General features: G+C 41.8%; 1 protein-coding gene across 1 annotated transcript in view; it reads right to left on the reverse strand.

Moving 5' to 3' along the window:
- The window catches only part of hook1 (hook microtubule-tethering protein 1), a 61,153-nt gene that overhangs the window by 26,978 nt on the left and 12,475 nt on the right, over nucleotides 1–21,700 (reverse strand). The window contains exons 2-8 of the mRNA XM_055641853.1: nucleotides 20,354–20,439; nucleotides 19,645–19,717; nucleotides 17,882–17,932; nucleotides 15,627–15,759; nucleotides 8,950–9,017; nucleotides 6,610–6,669; nucleotides 2,203–2,286 (exon numbers count right to left, since the gene is read on the reverse strand). Coding sequence (XP_055497828.1) covers nucleotides 2,203–2,286; nucleotides 6,610–6,669; nucleotides 8,950–9,017; nucleotides 15,627–15,759; nucleotides 17,882–17,932; nucleotides 19,645–19,717; nucleotides 20,354–20,439 — 555 coding nt within the window. The remainder of the gene's footprint in view (nucleotides 1–2,202; nucleotides 2,287–6,609; nucleotides 6,670–8,949; nucleotides 9,018–15,626; nucleotides 15,760–17,881; nucleotides 17,933–19,644; nucleotides 19,718–20,353; nucleotides 20,440–21,700) is intronic.

Genomic DNA, 21,700 nt, shown 5'->3' on the forward strand with positions numbered 1-21,700 from the left:
AGCACAGGCCACGGCAGCAGTCGGCCATGCCAGTGCTTCACCCCCTTCCCCCGGCCACTGCCTGAAGCCGTCCCCCTCCCCCGGCTACAGAATTCTCCCCGCCGGCCCCACCTGAAGCCTCCCCATCCCCAGCTGCAGGACTAGCCCAAGAATCCATTCGGCCCACATTGTCCATACTAGCCATCTGGAAAACAGTCCATTCAGCCCACAACACCCACACTAGCCCTCCAGAAAGCCCCCAAACCCACTGGCCACTGCCTGAAGCCGTTCCCCTCCCCGGGCTGCAGGACGATCCCCCCTCCCCCACTGGTCCCCGACAGCCCCCGCATGAAGCCGACCGCCTCCCCTGGGTGCAGAACGCTTGCCTGGAAACAATCCTTTCAGCCCATTGAGTCCACGTTGACCATTAATCTAGTTCACAGTACTTCAGTTATCCCAGTTTCTTAACTAGTTTCTACACATTAAGCACAATCTTTTTTACAGAGGCCATAGGGCAGCATGGTGTCGCAGCGGTAGAGTTGCTGCCTTACAGCACCAGAGACCCAGGTTCGATCCGGACTACAGGGCTTGTCTGTATGGAATTTGTACGTTCTCCCCGTGACCTGCGTGGGTTTTTTCCATGATCTCCAGTTACCTCCCACACTCCAAAGTTATACAGGTATGTAGTTTAATTGGCTTAGTAAAATTGTAAATTGTCCCTAATGTGTGTAGGATAGCATTAGTGTGGAGGAATCGCTGGTTATCGCTGACTACGTGGGCCGAAGGGCTTGTTTTTCTAAACTAAAATAAAATATTTGGGATGAAGGAGGAATCCAGAAAAAAAACATGCGATCACAGGGAGAATGTGCAAACGACACACAGACAGCATCTGAGGTTGGGATTGAACCCAGATCTCTGGTGCTGTGAGGCGGCAGCTCCACAACTGTACGTGGATGCCACCCAATATTAGATCATTGACAAGTTTATCAATCTCTTTATATGTTTCCTATTCCTCTTACCATTGACCAAGATAAAACAATTACTTCCTTTACAAAATTAAAATTGGTGGCCTTTGCAGGCTATAATGTACAGTTCTTAAGTGATTCTTGATCATATCATGTTTTTTAGCATGTCATTCTTTAAAAATCATGTTTTTTTTAGCATAAAAATATAAATAATATTATTTTTGCATTGCCATTGCATTCATTAGATTTTACTGCTTTTGAACAGTCTCAAAATGACATAATTATGAAACTAAAAGAAAAATCAGATTGAAATGGCATCCTTCAAGATTGCATTGTTCACTACAATTAATAAAGAACAGGAAGAAAATAACATTATTTCCAATATTAAATGTAGCCTGTAAAACCTTTTCATTTCAACCAAATTACATTTGGTGTGTTCTACATTTGAATCTGCAAAGCAGGATGTCATTACACTGATTGATGCAGCAATCTATATTGCACATTTATTCTCATCCCTCAATTATGTGATGAAAATCTGAATTTATAAAAAATAAGTTCTATGGTAATAACAAAGATAAAATATTCCTTTAAGAAACAGTTTCCTCTCCAGTTTTTGAAACCTCTTCGTTTAACAGCACTGAGTGAAGATTTCACATCACATCCCCCTTTCCCTGAAATAGACTATAAGAAATGTGCCTAAAATTATCTTTTAACATCAGTGTGTAACAAGGTACTGGAAATGCATTAGGACAGGTTGCATTGATATATCCCTTATCCTCTTCCCTTCCATACAAGGTGAAGGGAGTGCCAAGTCTGTTCAGTTTGTTGCTAACCACTTGAATTTCAAGTCATGTTATTATACCTGTGCTATCATGTAGGGTTACCTATTTTGATAAGCATTTAACATTTAATGTGTATAAGGAGAGTTATTCATAATTTTGATAAGCATTTAACTAGCAATGTACACCATTCAACAGATGACCGTAAGAGTATAATGTTAAATACCTTTCGATATGTAAGTACCAGTAATTTGCCTCAGCAAGTAAGCAATAATTAAATATCCTTCAATACAATCAGGTGATAAATACAATTCAAAAAATACACAAGCATTTCAGTACACCCACCAAACCCTCATGTACTTCAAGTTAAAGGTAGAACCATGGCATATGGTCTCATGTTATAAATACATTGGGCCGTTTGCTACAGGCAGGGACCATTCTCCAACTACAGATTACACAGTGGGTTTCTGCACACTGACCTGTATATCCAATTCCAGGCACCGCTGTGTTAGTTCCTCCTTCTGTACCAAGGCCTCATTGCGGTCTTCCAGAGCTTTTTGCAGCTGTAAACATAAACTTCAAATAAATCCTGCATTTTGTACAAACGGGCCACTGGATTAGGCCATTCACAGATGGTAGACAGCATATTTAAATGTTTAATATTTTGCAACTCTTGGAAAGAGGGTGGCAGAGTAGCCCAGCGGTAAAGCTGCTACCTTACAGCACCAGAGACCTGTGTTTGACTATGGGTACTGCCTGTACAGAGTTTGTATGTTCTCCCTGTGACTGCATGGGTTGTCTCCCGGCGCTCCGGTTTCCTCCCACACTACTACAAAGACGTACTGGTTTGCAGGTTAATTGGCTTTGGTACATTGTCCCCTGTGTGTAGGATGGTGTTCATGGGGTGATTGCTGGTCGGCACGGACTCGGTGGGCCAAGGGGCCTGTTCCTGTGCTGCACTTCTAAATAAAGTCTAAAGTAAAGTAACATTTTGAATAATTTTTTTACACTTTGTGAAACAGAGTGGCACAGTGGTGCTGCTGGTATAGACGGTGTCTCTGGGCACTGGACACCCAGGTTCGATCCTGACCACATGGGCTTCCCCTCACATACAAAGGACATGCAAGATTGTAGGTATATTAGCTGCAGTAAAATCGCCCCCAATGTGTAGGGAGTGGATGAGAAAAGGGAATAACAAACAACATATGAATGGGAGGTGGATGTGAACCTGAAAGGACTGTTCTTATGCTGTATCTCTAAACTAAACTAAGGGCTACAGTGATGTTGAATCTGTGCTTCCATGAATTGAGTTTGTTCACAGACTCAAAGGAAAAAAGGTTTTCATCTAGCGTAACAGGGGCTTAACTAGATGCCAATCATTGACTAACCTATGGTGCTCCTGGGGAAACAACTGGTCTGTTCCTCATTTGCCTTGCCTTTCAAATTCTAAAGCCCTATCCCTGTCTGACTAATAGACTCACATTCAAAAATAGTTAACTTCAAAGCATAGCAGTGCTATCCACCGTCAGATTCTGGCTGTACTTCTTCCAAGGCAAGTTTTCTTATTATTTTTTTTTGCATTGCCTTAGAAACCAGGAAACTATAAAACCCACATTAACACAACAATCTGCTGCAATGAGGGAAGGTATTCATGTATTCCTTTGCATCCAAAATTGAGGCAAAACAGGCAACTTCGTCCTCCCCTCCCTAATCAGTTTAAGCCAGACAATCTGACAGTGGCCAAAGTTTCTTCAAATAAGGAATGGCATCTCCTCACCAGCTACACACCTGGCTTCTCTCTAACTACCACAGCTGGAAGCAGTGCAGAGAAGATTTACAATGATATTACCAGGCCTCGAGGGCCTGAGCTATAGGATGAGATTGCGCAAGCTAGGACTTAATACCTTGGAGCATAGGAGCACAAGAAGCTAAGAGGTGATCTTATAAAGGTGCATAGAATCATGAGGAAAATAGATAGGGTGACTGCACAGAGTATTTTACGGAGGGTCAGGGAATCAAGAACCAGAAGACAAGTTTAAAGTGAGAGTGAAAACATTTAATAGGAACCTGAGGGGCAACATTTTCACTCAGATAATGGTGGGTACATGGAATGAGCAGCCAGAGGAGTTAGCTAACGCAGGTACTATAAAAAAAATTTAACATGCACTTGGATAGGAAATGTTCAAAGGGATGTGGGCCAAATGCGGACAAATGGGTGCTTAGATGGGGTATCTGTGTCTTAAGGGCCTGTTTCCATGCTGTATGACTCAATAACACTTAGGTAATAAGACCATTACCATGCCCAACTCCCTTCTAACTACCACACTTCACCTCCTTAGTGGAAAACCCCGAGCCAAATTCATATTGTGCCTCATTTAATTAAGATGAATGAAATTAACTTAATACTTTATGAATAACTCGTGGGTTGTGCAGGTTGAGACGACAATGGCAGTATCAGTGCTGGAGACATGTCTACCCTTAAAAATTAATTAATAAGACTAGATTGTGGTTATTTTAATTTCTCTATAACTTAATCCAACTTACTTAAGAAATTAAGGACAAAATCATGATCATAAGTGATAGTAGTAGAAATAGGCCATTCGGCCCATCAAGTCTACTCCACCATTCAATCATGGCTGATCTATCTCTCCCTCCTAACCCCATTCTCCTTCCTTTTTCCCTTGATTCCTGTACTAATCAAGAATCTATCTATCTCTGCTTTAAGAATATCCACTGATATTGAAGATACTCGTCCCTGTACACAATCCTTACATCACCTACTTCCCACACCTACCATCTTCCAGTTGGATCTTTTAGAGTTCTACTTGTACCTCCATCAATCCTCTTTATATAGATCTTCTAAAACCCAATTTATTTGACCTTTCCTTCCTGCCAAGATCTTTACCAAAGAATTGCTATAGGACGTAAATCATGCAATTTAACTCTGCTTAGAAAGACTGTCTCATGGTGCGAGTCCACCCACGAGTGATCCCAAGTTTAGAACAAATCAAACTCGTGGTAATCACGTAGAATTAACATAGCGGGAACGTCGGAACTCGTGGACGTAACTTAGTGACTCGTAGCGCTAACGGCAGGTACTCGGGAAACTTGTTAACTCGTGAAAATCTTTCAACATGATGAAAGATTTCCAGGAGTCAATTTTACTCTCGAAGTAAAAATGTTAAACTTTCAAACTCATTGTACGAATGTAGTAGCCCGCGAGTTTACCATAGTGACTCGCGAGTCTACCGTGGGCACCCTTTAACTCAGCGAGACAGGCAGCATCTCTGGAGAGAAGGAATGGGTTACGGGATGACGTTTCCAAAATTCTGCTGCGTCTTTGTGTTAATCCAGCACCGTGTGTTCGCTTTTTGTCAACCAGCATCTGCCCTTTCTTGTGTATGACATTATTTGTATTCATGACAGTTGATTGTCGCTCCCTTCAGTTTCCCAGGGGATCCGGACGGGACTGGAGTTGTGAGGGAATGGTGGGGGGGGGAAGAGGGGAGTGGGGCGAGGTTGGGGTGACTTAGTACGGGAGACAAGTGTACGAGAGGTGTACTGACTGTGTGGGCAGACACTTTGGTAGTGAGTTCCACACGGCTCTGCCCGACTTTTGAGAATGGATTCGGTGGTTTGTACCCACTCCTCCTCCCTGCCCACCCATCCACCAAGCCAGCCAGCCAGCCAGCCTCGTTATTGCGGCGGAAGCGACATTTCCAAGAGAATGGGGCAGAGAGCTGGGGCAGGGCAGGGCTGGGAACCAGGCAGATGAGGCGCACCAAAGAGACAAACAAGTTGATGGCTACAAGGGGCAGGCGGCAAAGGTCTTGTGCCCCAGCGAGGTAGACCGCTCTTCCCCCAGCTAATGCACACACAGAAAGAGAGAGATGAGAGCAGAGAATGATCCCAGCCTAACCCAAGATCCTTGTCACCCCAGACAGATTAATGATGCCTGCGCTTAGAACGAGCAGGCGCGGAGACATCCGTCCACATTCAAAGATTTAATCTCCCATCTCCCCGCAGTGTGTAGACCTGGCAGTAAATTCAATTAAACTATAGCAAACCTCCGCCCGCTGGTCTTCTAACTACGTGATGCGTGTTTCAAACAAATCATAAGTATAACTGCTCTGGCACTGGACGGTGCGCATTTTCCCTTTGTAGGTCATATCAATAGATGCGGCCATGCTGAATTCTATCTATAACTCAAAGTCACAGGATGGAGCTGTCTTCTTTAATGGCAGTGAGTGCGGGGCCGAGATCCTGCCTAGTTTTTTTAAGTTCTGAAATTGAATAACTTTGAATACCGAATCAGAATATACTTAGTGTATGAGATGCTGTCCAGCTCCTCTATTTGATACTTAAAACAGACCTTCATTCACGGTCGGCTCAAGAGTAACTCGGGAGAGGAACTTGGTAACTCGGGAGAGGAACTTGGTACATCGCAGAAATGAAAAGTAAACGGCAAACTTAGACATACACGTGGGGACTCGTTTAAACTCGTGAACATAAACTTGGAATCTCGTAGACAACCACGAGCGTGATTTTCTCTTTCACTCGGGAGCACTCGTGGGTGGACTCGCACCGTGAGACAGGGCCGTTACTTGGTCAATCAATGCAGTAGTGTTTGCAACACTCGTGTTCAAATTAAAATGCTAACCTTGACAAAAGCTCAACACTGACAATGTCTTTATGAATCTTATATGTTTGAGAATAGAAATGATTTTAGTGAATAAAGATCAAGTTTTATTTAATCTAAAAGAAATACTACGTTATGTGTTTAATTGAATAGCTTAAATCTAGATTTAAGTTTGTTAAAAATATATTTAATTCTGGATGTGGAATTCAAACATAAGCAAAGTAAAATGTGACCATATTTTAGTTACCTGTTCATCCAAATCTCCAGATGCTTCAGCAAATGGTCCTGCCAGTTCTTTACTCATGAGCTGCAACGCAAAGTTAAACAATCAATACACTGCCTTTGTGTACGAAGGAACTGAGATGCTGGTTTTAACCAAAGATAGACACAAAAAGCTGGAGTAACTCAGCGGGACAGGCAGCATCTCTGGAGAGAAGGAATGGGTGATGTTACGGGTCAAGATCCTTCTTCAGACTGCCCTTGTTCATTTTGACCCCCTTCCAATCTATTTCCATTAACATTAGCAAAATACATTGATGCAGCAGATGTGGGCATACCTCCTACCAGTGGTTGTATGGTTCACTCCAGTATCCTCCCACATCCTCAGGACATGCTGATTAGTTAGTTAAGTGGTTACTGAAAATGACTGTAAATTATCTCTAGTGGGTGGCAAGGTACTCAGAATCAAGTTAATGGACAAAAGAGACAGAATGGGATAAAGGGAATTAAGTGAGGATTGCAAGTGATGGGATTGCATCTCAAGAGGCATTGCCTCAAGAAGGTGATATTAAGGATCCCCATAATCCGGGTCATGTCTGCTTTTCACTGTTACCATCAGGTAGGATGCATAAAAGCCTCAAGTTCCATGCCACAAGGTCCGGGAACATTAGTCTAAAGAAGAGTCCCAAACAGAAACGTCTCCTATCCATCTTCTCCAGAGATGTTGTCTGACTCCCTGAGTTATTTCAGCACTTTGCAAAATCCTAATACTACCGTGATACTTTGATCCACCTAGCACTACCATGGACTTTTTTCCCCAATTGTGTTTTGCACTAATGCTTTCTATTTTTTGCACAGTCTTCTTTCTTGTCAAAACTGTAATGTGATTTATGGATAAGTTATGTGTAATTTGTTTTTGTTTATTTGTCTGAGCCCATGTACCTGTGATGCTGCCACAAGTAAGACTTTCATTGTACATGTACCTCACCTACTTGTGCACATGATCATTAACTATTTGCCATGACCTGTTCTGAAAGCTGACATAGACTTGATGGCTGGATTTACCTTATTTTATGCCATACAATAATAAATTATTATTCTGTTAGCAATAACAAACATAATGTATAGGGAAGAACTGCAGATGCTAGTTTAAATCAAAGGCAGACACAAAAGGCTGGAGTAACTCAGCGGGGACAGGCAGCATCAGACATAATGTATACCAAATAGGAAAGTATTATCCCCATACAGAAGAAGGGTTTCGACCCGAAACGTCGCCTATTTCCTTCACTCCATAGATGCTGCCTCTCCCCGCTGAGTTTCTCCAACACTTTTGTCTATCCCCATACAGACAGTGCTTGGTGTCACCAGGGGCATCTACAAGCACTGGGGAATTTGGCACAACTGGCAGAAAAGGCAGCAGGAATTTCAGAAGAAGCTTTCTTCAAGAAACAGTGCAGTGTTTCCATAAAGGAAGCTTGCAGATGCAGAAATTCTGCTGGGGAGCCATTCCCTCTCCTCTTCTCATTCTACATGGGCAGACCCCAGTTAGAGACAGCTCATTAGGAGCATGCTAACTAATCACAATACTGGTCGATATCAGGTCATCCAATTAAGCAGCAGGCATACCAATATAAACATTCAAATATCTGCTTTTAGAGTCTGCACCTATTATTGTTAAAGATGGCAAACTTTATTTATTCTATTTTTATGACACGCTTTATGAGTGATTTAGTTATTGTTGGGACAACCCAATTCACAAATTAACAAATGTCATTTGCTTCCCATGATACCAATTACACTAATGTTTATAGCTATTCTTGAACCTTTACATCTTTCAAGAAACACGCTCACAATGATTACAAACTCTGAAATATCCTTTTTATCAATCGTAACAATAGCATTAATGTCAGGTTCACCTTTTTACCTTTTAAGGGTGTAACATTCAAGACAATTGAAAATGTTTTTTTTACTTACTAATGAGTATTCTTTCATTATATTGTCTTTGTCGATACAGTATTTTCAGCTTTATAGTGATAAGTATTTCTATATTATATTTAACAATAGCTCACTGCTGCACAGTACATTACATGTAGCATATTTATTTCCCCTGTTAGTCTTTCTCAAATGTGGCATTACTGATACAGGTGGCATTTATTGTCCAGCACCATCTGCATTGCTGGGTCATTTTAAGAATAAACCATGTTATTTTGGGGACGGAGGCACATTTAGATCCAACAGGGCAAGGACAGGTTTCCAAATTAGAATTTGTTATTCTATCCTAGTCTTTCTTAGTTGTGAAAGGCTACTGCATTCAACAAAGTACTTCATGTTCTAAAGCTGTAATACACTTAAATCTTTGTTTCCTTACTTCTTGAATGGCGGTCATTACATTATGCTGCACAGACTCTTCCAACGTCATGATATTCTGGATGTGTTCTGTAATTAAAAGTTAAAGTTTGAGCTCTTAAAATCAAAATGTATTCAATCTTAATCGCCATCAGTCATAAAGTCATACAGCACATAAACAGACCTCTCAACTCAACGTCCATGCTGACTAAGATTCCCCATCTAAGCTAGACCCATTTGCCTCAGTTTAGCCCCATATCCCCCTGAACCTTTCCTATTAAATGTTGTCCCTCTCACCCTAAACATACAGTATCTTCTCTTATTTTTGTTCCCCGATGCTGGGTAAAAGAATCTGTACATTCACCACATTTATTTGCCTCATTATTTTATATACCTCCATAAGATCATCTCTCAGCCTCCTGCACTCCAAGGAATAAAGTCCCAGCCTGCCCAGCCTCTTCCTAAAACTTAATCCCTCAAGTCCTAGCAACATTCTCGTAAATCTTCTCTGCTTAATGGCATCCTTCCTATACCAGGGTGACCAAAATTGAACACAATACTCCAAATGTGGTCTCACCAATGTCTAATACAACTGTGAGAAAACATTCCAACTTCTATGATCAATACTCTGTCTGATGAAGGCCAATGTACCAAAAGCCTTCTTAACCGCACCTACTTGTAACACCACTTTCAGATAACTATGTACCGATACTCCAAGATCCTCTGCTCTATGACACTCCCCAGGGCACTACCATTCACTGTGAAGGTCCTGCCCTCGTTTGACTTCACAAAATCCAACACCTCACACTTATCTGCATTAAACTCCATTGACCAATGTTCAGGCCACTTGTCCAACTGATCAAGATCCAGCTGTCATTTTTAATAACCATCTTCGCCATGTACGATACTATCCACTTTAGTGCAATCTGCGAACTTACTAATCATGCCTTCTACATTCTCATCCAAATAGTTCATGTAAACCACAAACAGTAATGGGCCCAGCACTGACCCCCTAGTCACAGGACTCCAGCCTGAAACACCCCTTACACCACACTCTGCTACCTTCCATGAACCCAATTCTCCATCTCGTTTGCTCCCTCTCCCTGGATCCCATGTGATCTAACCTTCCAGAGCAGCCTATCATGTGGAACGTTATTACAGGTCTTGCTAAAGTCCATATATACAACACCTATGGCCTTGCCCTCATCAATCTTTTTCAACCTCAAATCAAATTTGTAAGACACAATCCCCCATGTATAAAACTAAACTATAATAATAATAATAACACATTTTATTTTCGGGCTCCTTTCAAAGTCTCAAGGACACCTTACAGAAATTAACGGAAGAGAAAAAACATATAGTCGGAGTAAAATAAATAATAAGGACATCACCAATACACAAATTAAAGACAGAAATCGCTCCAAAGACAAAAAAATCAAAAAACACAATGTGAAGAGAGAGCAACGGCAGCTAAAGCGCGCCAGCGTCCACTCTCCCTTTCGACAGCCATCTTGGACACAGACTAACATATTAACTTACACACAAGAAAAAATAATCCCCCCCCACAGTGGTTACCATTGTGGGGGAAGGCACAATGTCCAGTCCCCATCCCCAGTTCACCCAAAGTCAGGACTATCCCTAATCAGCCCCTATATGTCCAAACACAAATATAATATATCCCTCAGAATCCTGTCTAGTAACTTACCCACCACAGATGTTCGCCTCACTGGTCTATAGATCCCAAGCTTTTCTTTGCAGCCCTTCCTAAATCGAGGCACAACATTAGCCACCCTCCGGTCATCAGGCACTTCACCCGTGTCTAATCATGAATCATATATCTCAGCTAGAGGTCCCATAATTTAATTTTTAGTTTCCCATAGCATCCTCAGATGTATATCTGATCATTTGTGGAATTCTTGTTATCAGTTCTATTTGTATTATATATGTAAAAACGTGACAACTTTTTCTTGAGAAGATGATCAAGATAACTGATCAGGGTAGGATAGTGAATGTTGTCCAGATTGACGTTAAAGCATTTGACAAGATCTCTCATATTAGGCTGGTCCAGAAGATTAAGTCTCACAGAATCTATGGTGGGTTGATAAATTGGATACAAAATGTTATTTGATCTGCATGAAAATGCAGGTGATCTGATTGGTAGGTGTGCAAAAGACATGAACATTGATGGAATTAGTGGATATGAGGCAGGTTGTAAATGGATACAGCAGGATGTAGATTCGTTGGAAATTTGGCTAGTGAAATGGCACCTAGAATTTAATCTGTCAAATGTGTAGTAATGTATTTTTGGAGGTGAAATGCAAGAAGAAAGTCCTGTGTGAACGGCAGGATCCATCGGAGCATAGATGTTCAGAGGGACTTTGGGGTGCAAGTCCATAGCTCCCTGAAATTGGCACCATGTCAATAAGATAGTGAAGAAGGCATGAGGCATTCTTCCCTCATTGGTCAGGGCATTGAGTATAAAAGTTGGGAAGTCACATTCTCACTTTTTTATAACTTTAATCCGGCTACTTCAGAGTATTTTGGGCAATTCTGGTTACTACATTTCAAAAAGGATGTGTAGGCTCTGAAGGGGTTGCAGAAGATTCACCAGGATGCTGCCAGGATCTGAATGTATTAGCTAAATTAATTTGGATAAACTTGAATGATTTCCTTTTTAGCATCAAAGCTGAGTGGTGACTGATAGAAGTTTATAAAATGATGAGAAGCTCAGATAGGGTAGATAAATAGTGAGTCTATTGCACAGGACAGAAATGTCAAATACTTATGGGCATAAGTTTAAGGTAGGAGGGGACGTTGTTTTTCCACCAAGAATGGTTGGTGCTCGAATGCACAGTCATATTTGGGGCTGGGGAGGGGGTGGGGGAGTGGTCGATGATGGAAGTAGATACAATAATTACATTTAAGAAACATTTAGACAGGTACAGCAAGAGGCTGGATCTAAACGGATATAGGAGACAGATGGGATCAGTTAAGCATCATGGATGGACTGGATGTGGTGTGCCATAGTGCCGAATCCTGTGTCATAAGGTCATAAGGGATAGTAGAATTAGGCCATTCGGCCCATCAAGTCTAATCTACCATTCAAACATGGCTGATCTATCTCTCCCTCTCAACCCCATTCTCCTGCCTTCTCCTCATAACCCTTACTAATCAAGAATCTATCTATCTCTGCATAAAAAAATCCACTGATGGCCTCCACAGACCTCAGTGGCAAAGAATTCCACAGATTCACCACCTTCTGACTAAATTTTTTTTTCTTATCTCCTTCCTAAAATAAAGTATCTTTAATTCTGAGGCTATGACCTCTAGTCCTAGACTCTCCCACAAGTGGAAACATCTTCACCACATTAACTCTATCCAAGCCTTTCACTATTCTGTATGTTTCAATGAGATCCCCCCTCATTCTCCTAAACTCTAGCGAGTACAGGCCCAGTGTCAACAAACGCTCATCATAGGTTAACCTACTCATTCCTGGGGTCATTCTTTTTTTTTTCTTCTTCTTTTTTTAATATATATATATATTTTTTTTAATTTTACAAACAGAACAAAACAAAAAAGAGAAAAAAAGAAAGAAAAGAAAGACAACAGAAAAAAGCCGCCAGACATTACATTATTGATGCAATCCACATGGTGCTACACAGTCAGGTATTGCAAGAGCACAAGTAAAGAGCACAGGACTACATCGCTGCAGAAAATATGAAATTATTGGTTTTTTGAGATGGCTGATAAATGGTCCCCAAACACTTAAAAAGTTGTTGGGTACCTTGGAGTTGTGGAAGCGTATCCTTTCCATCTGTATGATTATTATCATTTCATTGAGCCATTTTTAAAGCAGGGGGGTGTGGATGATTTCCAGTCTGTTAGGATCATTTTCTTCGCTGCCACCATACCAAGCATCAGTACTTGTTGTTCTTCAGACGTAAAGTTCAAAGCAGTCTCTGAGCATCCAAAAAGTGCCAGATCATTCTTGTAAACCTCCTCTGAACCCTCTCCAGAGCCAGCAAATCCTTCCTCAGATACGATGCCCAAAATTGCTCACAATATTCTAAATGTGGCCTTACCAACGCCTTACAGAGCCTCAACCCTCTCCCTTGAGCCTCACATCCGCCATGTCATTAAAACTTCCTTTTTTTCATATCCGCAACATCGCCAAACTCAGACTCTCTCTCACACCTCCCGCTGCTGAAAGACTCATCCATGCCTTCATCTCCTCCCGACTGGACTATTGCAACTCACTTCTCCTTGGCATCAGCTCCACCTACATCAACCGACTCCAACTGGTCCAGAACGCAGCCACCCGACTCATCACCCACACCAAATCCTGGCATCACATCACTCCAGTCCTCAAACAACTTCACTGGCTTCCCATCTCCCACCGGATCACCTACAAAATCCTGATCCTCACCTACAAAGCCCTCCACCATCTGGCCCCCCCATATCTCACTGACCTCCTCTCCCCCTACCAACCCTCACGGTCCCTCAGATCCACATCAGCCGGTCTCCTCTCCATCCACAAGTCCAACCTCCACAGTTTTGGGGACAGAGCCTTCACCAGAAACATAGAAACATAGAAACATAGAAATTAGGTGCAGGAGTAGGCCATTCGGCCCTTCGAGCCTGCACCGCCATTCAATATGATCATGGCTGATCATCCAACTCAGTATCCCGTACCTGCCTTCTCTCCATACCCCCTGATCCCCTTAGCCACAAGGGCCACATCTAACTCCCTCTTAAATATAGCCAATGAACTGGCCTCAACTACCCTCTGTGGCAGAGAGTTCCAGAGATTCACCACTCTCTGTGTGAAAAAAGTTCTTCTCATCTCACTTTTAAAGGATTTCCCCCTTATCCTCAAGCTGTGACCCCTTGTCCTGGACTTCCCCAACATCGGGAACAATCTTCTGCATCTAGCCTGTCCAACCCCTTAAGAATTTTGTAAGTTTCTATAAGATCCCCTCTCAATCTCCTAAATTCTAGAGAGTATAAACCAAGTCTATCCAGTCTTTCTTCATAAGACAGTCCTGACATCCCAGGAATCAGTCTGGTGAACCTTCTCTGCACTCCCTCTATGGCAATAATGTCCTTCCTCAGATTTGGAGACCAAAACTGTACACAATATTCCAGGTGTGGTCTCACCAAGACCCTGTACAACTGCAGTAGAACCTCCCTGCTCCTATACTCAAATCCTTTTGCAATGAAAGCTAACATACCATTTGCTTTCTTTACTGCCTGCTGCACCTGCATGCCTACCTTCAATGACTGGTGTACCATGACACCCAGGTCTTGCTGCATCTCCCCCTTTCCCAATCGGCCACCATTTAGATAATAGTCTGCTTTCCCGTTTTTGCCACCAAAATGGATAACCTCACATTTATCCACATTATACTGCATCTGCCAAACATTTGCCCACTCACCCAGCCTATCCAAGTCACCTTGCAGTCTCCTAGCATCCTCCTCACAGCTAACACTGCCCCCCAGCTTAGTGTCATCCGCAAACTTGGAGATATTGCCTTCAATTCCCTCATCCAGATCATTAATATATATTGTAAATAGCTGGGGTCCCAGCACTGAGCCTTGCGGTACCCCACTAGTCACTGCCTGCCATTGTGAAATGGACCTGTTTACTCCTACTCTTTGCTTCCTGTTTGCCAGCCAGTTCTCTATCCACATCAATACTGAACCCCCAATGCCGTGTGCTTTAAGCTTGTACCAGGGCAGCTCCCAGGCTCTGGAACTCCCTCCCCCAACTGATCCGCAATTCCGTGTCCCTCACCATCTTCCAGTCCCGCCTCAAGACCCATCTCTTCACCTCTGCCTATCCTTAGCCCCACGTCCCCCTCCCTTTTCATCTGTGCATTAATTGCCTCATATTGGGTTTTGAATTAAATTCTGTCTTTACTTTGTGTACTAGTCATGTCTCTACTATTTATTTCAGTCCCCTTACATGTTTTTCCACTACCTGCTAAATTTTTGTAAGGTGTCCTTGAGACTCTTGAAAGGCGCCCATAAATAAAATGTATTATTATTATTATTATTATTATTAATAACTGTGTTGCACTGTACTATGTTCTACATTCTGCACGCGATAACAAACCAATAAGTGAGTAATTGATCTATATATATATATATATATATATATATATATATATATATATATATATATATATATATATATATATATATATATATATATATATATATATATATATATATATATATATATATATATATATATATATATATATATATGCAGCTTATAACTCAATGCAGCTTGCATTTTGCATTAAACAGTAGTTATCAGTTAGGGTGGCAGCAACAGTGATGTATTTGGAATAAATTCCCTCAGGGATAGGAAGGAGCACCTATGACTACTGTAGGAATTGAGCACATCTGTGGGAATGTTGTGTAAAGATTGTCACTGCATGTCTGATGTTTCCACTGTAGAGTAGCCCGAACCCTCTATCTGTGTTTTCAGCAAAAGGTACAGGCAGAGTTTAGCTTAGCCAATTTTCCAACAATTCTTATCCCAGCATCAATCAATTTCTTCAGGAGACAGGCAGGTTACAAATATTAAATTCTTTCTAATTGGTCACCAGAGAAGTACTGTACAATGGACTAAATTTAATGTTCTCTCAGTGTAAAATTAGATATTATTGATTGTTAGGTATCTATACATACCCTCCTTCCTCTCGCAGTTTACTGCACATCCCAAAATCAGTTGGAGCAATCTACCGAGTTCCAATACATCTGCATGGTCCACAATTAGACTCAAATCTGGGTGAAGAGATTCTGCAATTTGTTGGCTGAGTTCCTGTAAATGGTTTTCAATTATTAACAGTGCAGTTGGAAAACATGCCATTACTTATATAAGTAAAATAAATAATTCTCAAATGTCTATTAACCATTTAATCACACCAACCATTTAAAAATGTTTAGGAAGGAACTGCAGATGCTGGTTTACACTGAAGATAGACACAAAATCCTAGAGTAACTCAGCCAGTCAGGCAGTATCTCTGGAGAAAAACAATAGGTGACATATTTCAAACGTCACTTCTTCAAACTGAAATGTCTGAAGAAGGGTCTCGACCTGAAACGTCACCTATTTATTTTCTCCAGAGATGCTGTATGACCCGCTGGGCAACTCCAGCATTTTATGTCTAATATTTTAAAAGATGATATGGAATTACACTACCAAATTCATAACTAAGCCATCCAGATCATTAAAAAAGTTTTAAATTGCAAGTCTATGCTAAATTATTTAAGAAGGAACTGCAGATGCTGGAAATAGGCAACGTTTCGGGCTGACTGAAGAAGGGTTTTGGCCCGAAACGTTGCCTATTTCCTTCGCTCCATAGATGCTGCTGCACCCGCTGAGTTTCCCCAGCATTTTTGTGTACCTTCTATGCTAAATTAGTTGAGTTCAAATATCGAGGCAATAGAATATTAAAAAATTGCTTAATTAAGCTACAATAATGAAGACAAACAATGACCAACTGGAATCCATGCTTGGACTCACAGAGTAAGACTATCTATTGTGATGTACTGATGATACAAAAATGCTCTCAGAAGCCATGTATTTAGCAAAGCAATGTTGCAAATAATGGTTAAAAATAAAGTAGATTTGGCTTGCAGAGAGCATTAAAAAAGTCAGGTCTTAAGCCTGGGTTTTAAAAAATATAATCCCTCCTATGGGTGACTTTTCAAATTCCCTCCCATTCAAGTCGTAACTCAAACAAGAGAAAACGTCTGATAAATCATTAGTTCTTCAAACTGGCAAACACCCTGAAATCTTCAATGTGAATAAACACATCTTTGATAATTGGAACTGTCATTCATGTAGGATTGAGAGTTAAGGAATAGATAAAGACACTTTTGGGAAGTATGCGGAGACAAGATAATTGAAGAAATAGTATCCTCAACCTATTGAAGAGACAGAACAGAAGAAAGAGAGGAAAAGGTCAACGTGACATGGAGTGCTGGAGGGATTTAGGGAATGATAACCAAAGGCATATTCGAGTGTGCAAGCGGACAAGACAGCTGAAGGCTTTCCCACCATTGCAGGGTTGGACTGCATACATCAATCACAAGCCTAGCACATTAATGCTAGGATGAACAAAGTTCATCAACACTTCTAGAAGTCGCTGAATACTCTATTAAACCTCTGCAGCTGTATGGTGGAGAGTATGCTGACTGACTGCACCACAGCCTGGTTTAGTAACTCGATCACTCAGGAATGATGGAGGCTGCAGAAACCTATGGATATTACCTGGTCCATCATGGAGTATCAACCTCCCCACCATTGATGGGATCTATAGGAGATGCTACCACAAGAAGGCAGTTAATACCCACGACACTCTGACCACACTCTTATCTCACTACTACCATCGGGAAGGTGGTGCAGAAGCTTGAGAACTGTTATCTCCATGTTCAAGAACTGCTTCTTTTCATCAACCATCATGAACCTTATTTCTCAACCTTCTACATCACCGCACTGATTGCCAAACTACTATCACATTTGCCCAAAGGTTGCATTACATACTTTGGCTTGCATTGTCATAGAGTCATAGAGTCAGAGTAATACAGTGTGGAAACAGGCCCTTTGGCCCAACTTGCCCACACCGGCTAACATGTCCCAACTACATTAGTCCCACCAGCCTACGTTTGTCCATATCCTTCCAAACTTATCCTATACATGTACCTGTCTAACTGTTTCTTAAATCTTGGGAGAGGGGCGGTGAAGGTCAGGAAGCCAGTAAAAAGGCAAATTGAGAAATATGGAATTAATAATGTCGTGGATAAGAATTTTAAGTGAGAGCAGGATTGAGATTTAGGTGGAGGTGCAGAATGTAACAAAGAAATAGGCAGTCTAAACAAAATGGAAAGTGGTTGGCTTTATCCATACACACTGCTACCATAGTAACTTAAAATCTTACCTCGTGATAATAACTGAGAACCATCTGGAGAATCTTCTTTAGATTATTCAACTGCGGAGAAGACCATACACATATAAAATGTATAAAACTTTAAAGTCTGCTGTCTGGAGAAACATAACAGTTGTAAGTCAGAGCAGATAAAACACTCAATGTTAAGTGCAGAAACGTGGAACCAGTGCAGGTCTGCACTGTTCCTTTTTGATCAAGTGGTAGAATAGTCTTATGCCCCTGTCCCACTTTGGAAACCTGAACGGAAATCTCTGGAGACTTTGCGCCCCACCCAAGGTTTCCGTGCGGTTCCCGGAGGATGCAGGTGGTTGCCGGAGGTTGCAGGTAGTGGAAGCAGGTAGGGAGACTGACAAAAACCTCCGGGAACCGCACGGAAACCTTAGGTGGGGCGCAAAGTCTCCAGAGGTTTCCGTTCAGCTTTCCTAAGTGGGACAGTGGCATTACACTACTGGTGAAATTGGAATTGGATTAATAAGTAGAGTAAACCTTTGTTATAACAGATCAAGCCGTTGGGGGGGGGGGGGGGGCAAAGATTGGCGTCCATCATTGCCGACTGTCCACTATAACCGAGTAAGGGATTAGCACAATTATATAAATAGTGGAAACAAAGAACTGCAGATGCAGGTTGTTATACGAAAATGTACAAAGTGCTGGAGTAACTCAGCAGGTCAAGCAGCATCTTGGAGAATATGGTGACCTTTTGGGTCGAGACCAATCTTCAGTCTGGAACTGGGGCTGGAATCCCGGTGAGTTGGTGGCCCCAGTCTCCTGGCAGCCATGGGGGGGGCAAGGCGAGGATAGGCAGAATTATTAGTCAAGGGGGTCGCAGTGCAGGTAAGGGCTGGCAGTGGTGGCAGCAGGCACAACCAGGAACTAGCCCAGGAAGCTGTGTGAGCCGGCGCTGGTGGCAGTAGGTCCAGCCTGGAGTGGCTGGGGAGGGCGGCAGGCCGGGGATGGCACAATAGCTCAGCCTGACGATGAAGGTCGGTACCTCCGGCCTGTAGGTGGTTGGGATGGCGTTGCAGTCCTGGCTGGGGTGGTGGTGTGCATTGGCAGCAGCTTCAGTGGTCCCAGCCTCAGAGAGGCCGGGGAGGTGCTGTATCTTCCAGCTTTGTGACAGTCGGGGGCGCGCCGTGATCCAGTGGCAGATCTCATCCCCAAATGTCACCCATGCTCTCCAGAGATGCTGCCTGATCTGCTGAGTTACTCCAGCACTCTACATCCTTCATCAGTGCGCAAGTGTCAATGGAAGTAATTGCTTATTAATGTCAAATACATGTCAATGTCAACTAGCAGCCCGTGTTCTTAAAGAGACAGTGATGTCTGATTACAGTGGGGGGGGGGACCACAATCTGCTATAACTGCAATCCGCTATAAAGAGGTCCCAAATAACCACGGTTTACTGTATGCCATTTTACAAATTATTAAACGCTACCTTGTATTTGTCATTTAAAACCATTCACTATTCAACACTTTCCATTAATCTCAAGAAATAAAGATTACTGTGCCTTCCAACAACAGAGTAATACTGTGGAATTGATCCTAAAGTTCACATATGTGAATCACAATTTCTAGAAAACAAAGTTCATCATTTTCACCTGAGCTGCTGAAAAAGATGCAAGAACCAACATTTTAAAAGACTTTTCTAAAATAATGTGGGTAGCATATTTTATCTACAACAACAAAAACATCATACCAATGCCAATGAGGCTTTAAACTTTGGAAATGTCAAGATTGTAGCATTCAGTACTGACCTTCAATCTAGAATTGTCACCCACATCACTTTTAATGCGATTCAACCATGATTCATTAAACCAAGATGGGTCTCTGCAAGGATTGCAGAAAAAAATCTATTACAAAACTAAAGAAGCACAGCCATTCATTGGTAAATACAATGAGTAGAAATTTCCCATTTTGTTGCTTTAGTTCTTTGCTCCCTGTTTTCTGACACTTTCACAAGAGACCAGTAGGGTTACTGCACTTAAATATCCTTATTATACAGTATGGCACATATCTTTATGGCAGGGGTCGGTAAAAATTCATTCAGGAATCCAGAACTGGGTAGTCTTGAGGAGCTCGTGAGCAGCAGTAATATTTTAAACCATCACAATCAGCAACATAGGTGTGGCCTAACGGGCCTTCCATTGAGAACCAAGACAAAATGATGAGGCTCATATTAAAGTTGATATTTGATGTGGCACATCAGATTGTTCCTCCCAATACCTCTACCCCATCCCATCCAGTTCCCTTGGAGTAACCTCAAGCACTTGGACATCTCCCTCCATCCCTCCCTCCCACAGCTGATAAATTGTCACTAGACTTGTCCCTTACAGTTGTAGTCCCCCGGTACTGTATCAATATGGCCTCACTAGATAAATGCAGTAAGGACTGTTGCTTCATTTTATCAAGATTCTGGTAGGATTCAGCTTGCAACATAAAAATAACACAAATTAAATGACTTACATTTGGTTAAGAACCTGTGCCATGGTAGTTCCATTGGTCAAATCCCAAACATTTTTACAGGCTGAGGGAACATTGAACATCTGTAGCTGTGAAAGAAACAATGAAACTAAAATCTGACAATATATTACATCAGTCAGCCAAACAACTATTATTATGCATGGATATATCACCCAGTTGGCCATTGTGAATTAATAGGCAATTTATTGTAGTATTCATTATTGTGTGAAAGTTAAAACAAATGCATATAACAAATACAGCAATAGCCTTTGTTTTGCATTTCATGGTGGTTTCTTTTCATGGTTTTCTTTTCTAACACAATTTTCTACCATATGATTATTCTGGCAAGAGTGAATCATACTGTAACGGCTAAGTAGCATTTCTTTCAATTATGAGTATAGAATAGAATAAATCGAACAAACAATAAATACCCACATAGCTGTTAACTGAGCTCCAAGATTATATTACTACATTTTCTACAGGAATCACCCATGCTTTATTTCTTTAAAAGTTATTTGATCTCAACACAATTGGCAAGCCCAAATATTTATTGTTCTAAAACATCAAGCACAGGTTGGAGTTGACCATATTCAACATGGTTTACTTCACAGAAACAGCTTCCTTTTTGCTGAATACACAATGAATTAACATCAACAATCTATAGAACAATGCCCAACTAATGCCCACTACGACTTGTGTTGATGACAGATCCTCAGCCACCCCTACTGTTAGATAATTCCACAAAACATAACTAATTCTGGAACATTTAAATCTATAATGATGCCCATTCCACAGTTCAAATAGGGACATTGATGGTGGTAAGATTTCTTCCTTGAGAATGTATTCATGCCCACTCTGGGGTGGAGAGGTGGCATAGGGGACTGGGCCTAAATGGTGAGGCCCAAGGTGTTTTGGAAAGTAGACCACAGGTTTGAAAACAATGGAGTTGGCAAGGCTCCACACCCAGATGCTCAAGAGGAGCTTGTTTGTATAGCCAGAAGCAGCCCAGCACTTTTGGTAACAGGGGCTGAAGTGGTGGCATAGGAAGTGAGGGCAGGGTTGAGAGCTGATGCGAGCTTTCTTTAAAGACAGAATCTTGATGAGTATTCATCTAAGCTCCATATATGGCAGGTTAATGTGGAAATATATCATGCGTTACAGGCCTGGTCTGGTCTGGCTAAATTCAGTCGATGCTGGGATAGGCTGCCTCAGGACATTTGAATTATGGTTGATGCTTGTCCACTCTCCCATCCTGTTTACCATCTGCACCCTGGTCTTCAGATATAACTCTGCCTCCTACCACCTGCAGAAGTTTTCAGATGACTCTGCAATTGTGGGTTGCATTAGTGA

Source organism: Leucoraja erinacea, chromosome 10 (genome assembly GCF_028641065.1).
Source record: "Leucoraja erinacea ecotype New England chromosome 10, Leri_hhj_1, whole genome shotgun sequence".
Taxonomy (NCBI): Eukaryota; Metazoa; Chordata; class Chondrichthyes; order Rajiformes; family Rajidae; genus Leucoraja; species Leucoraja erinaceus.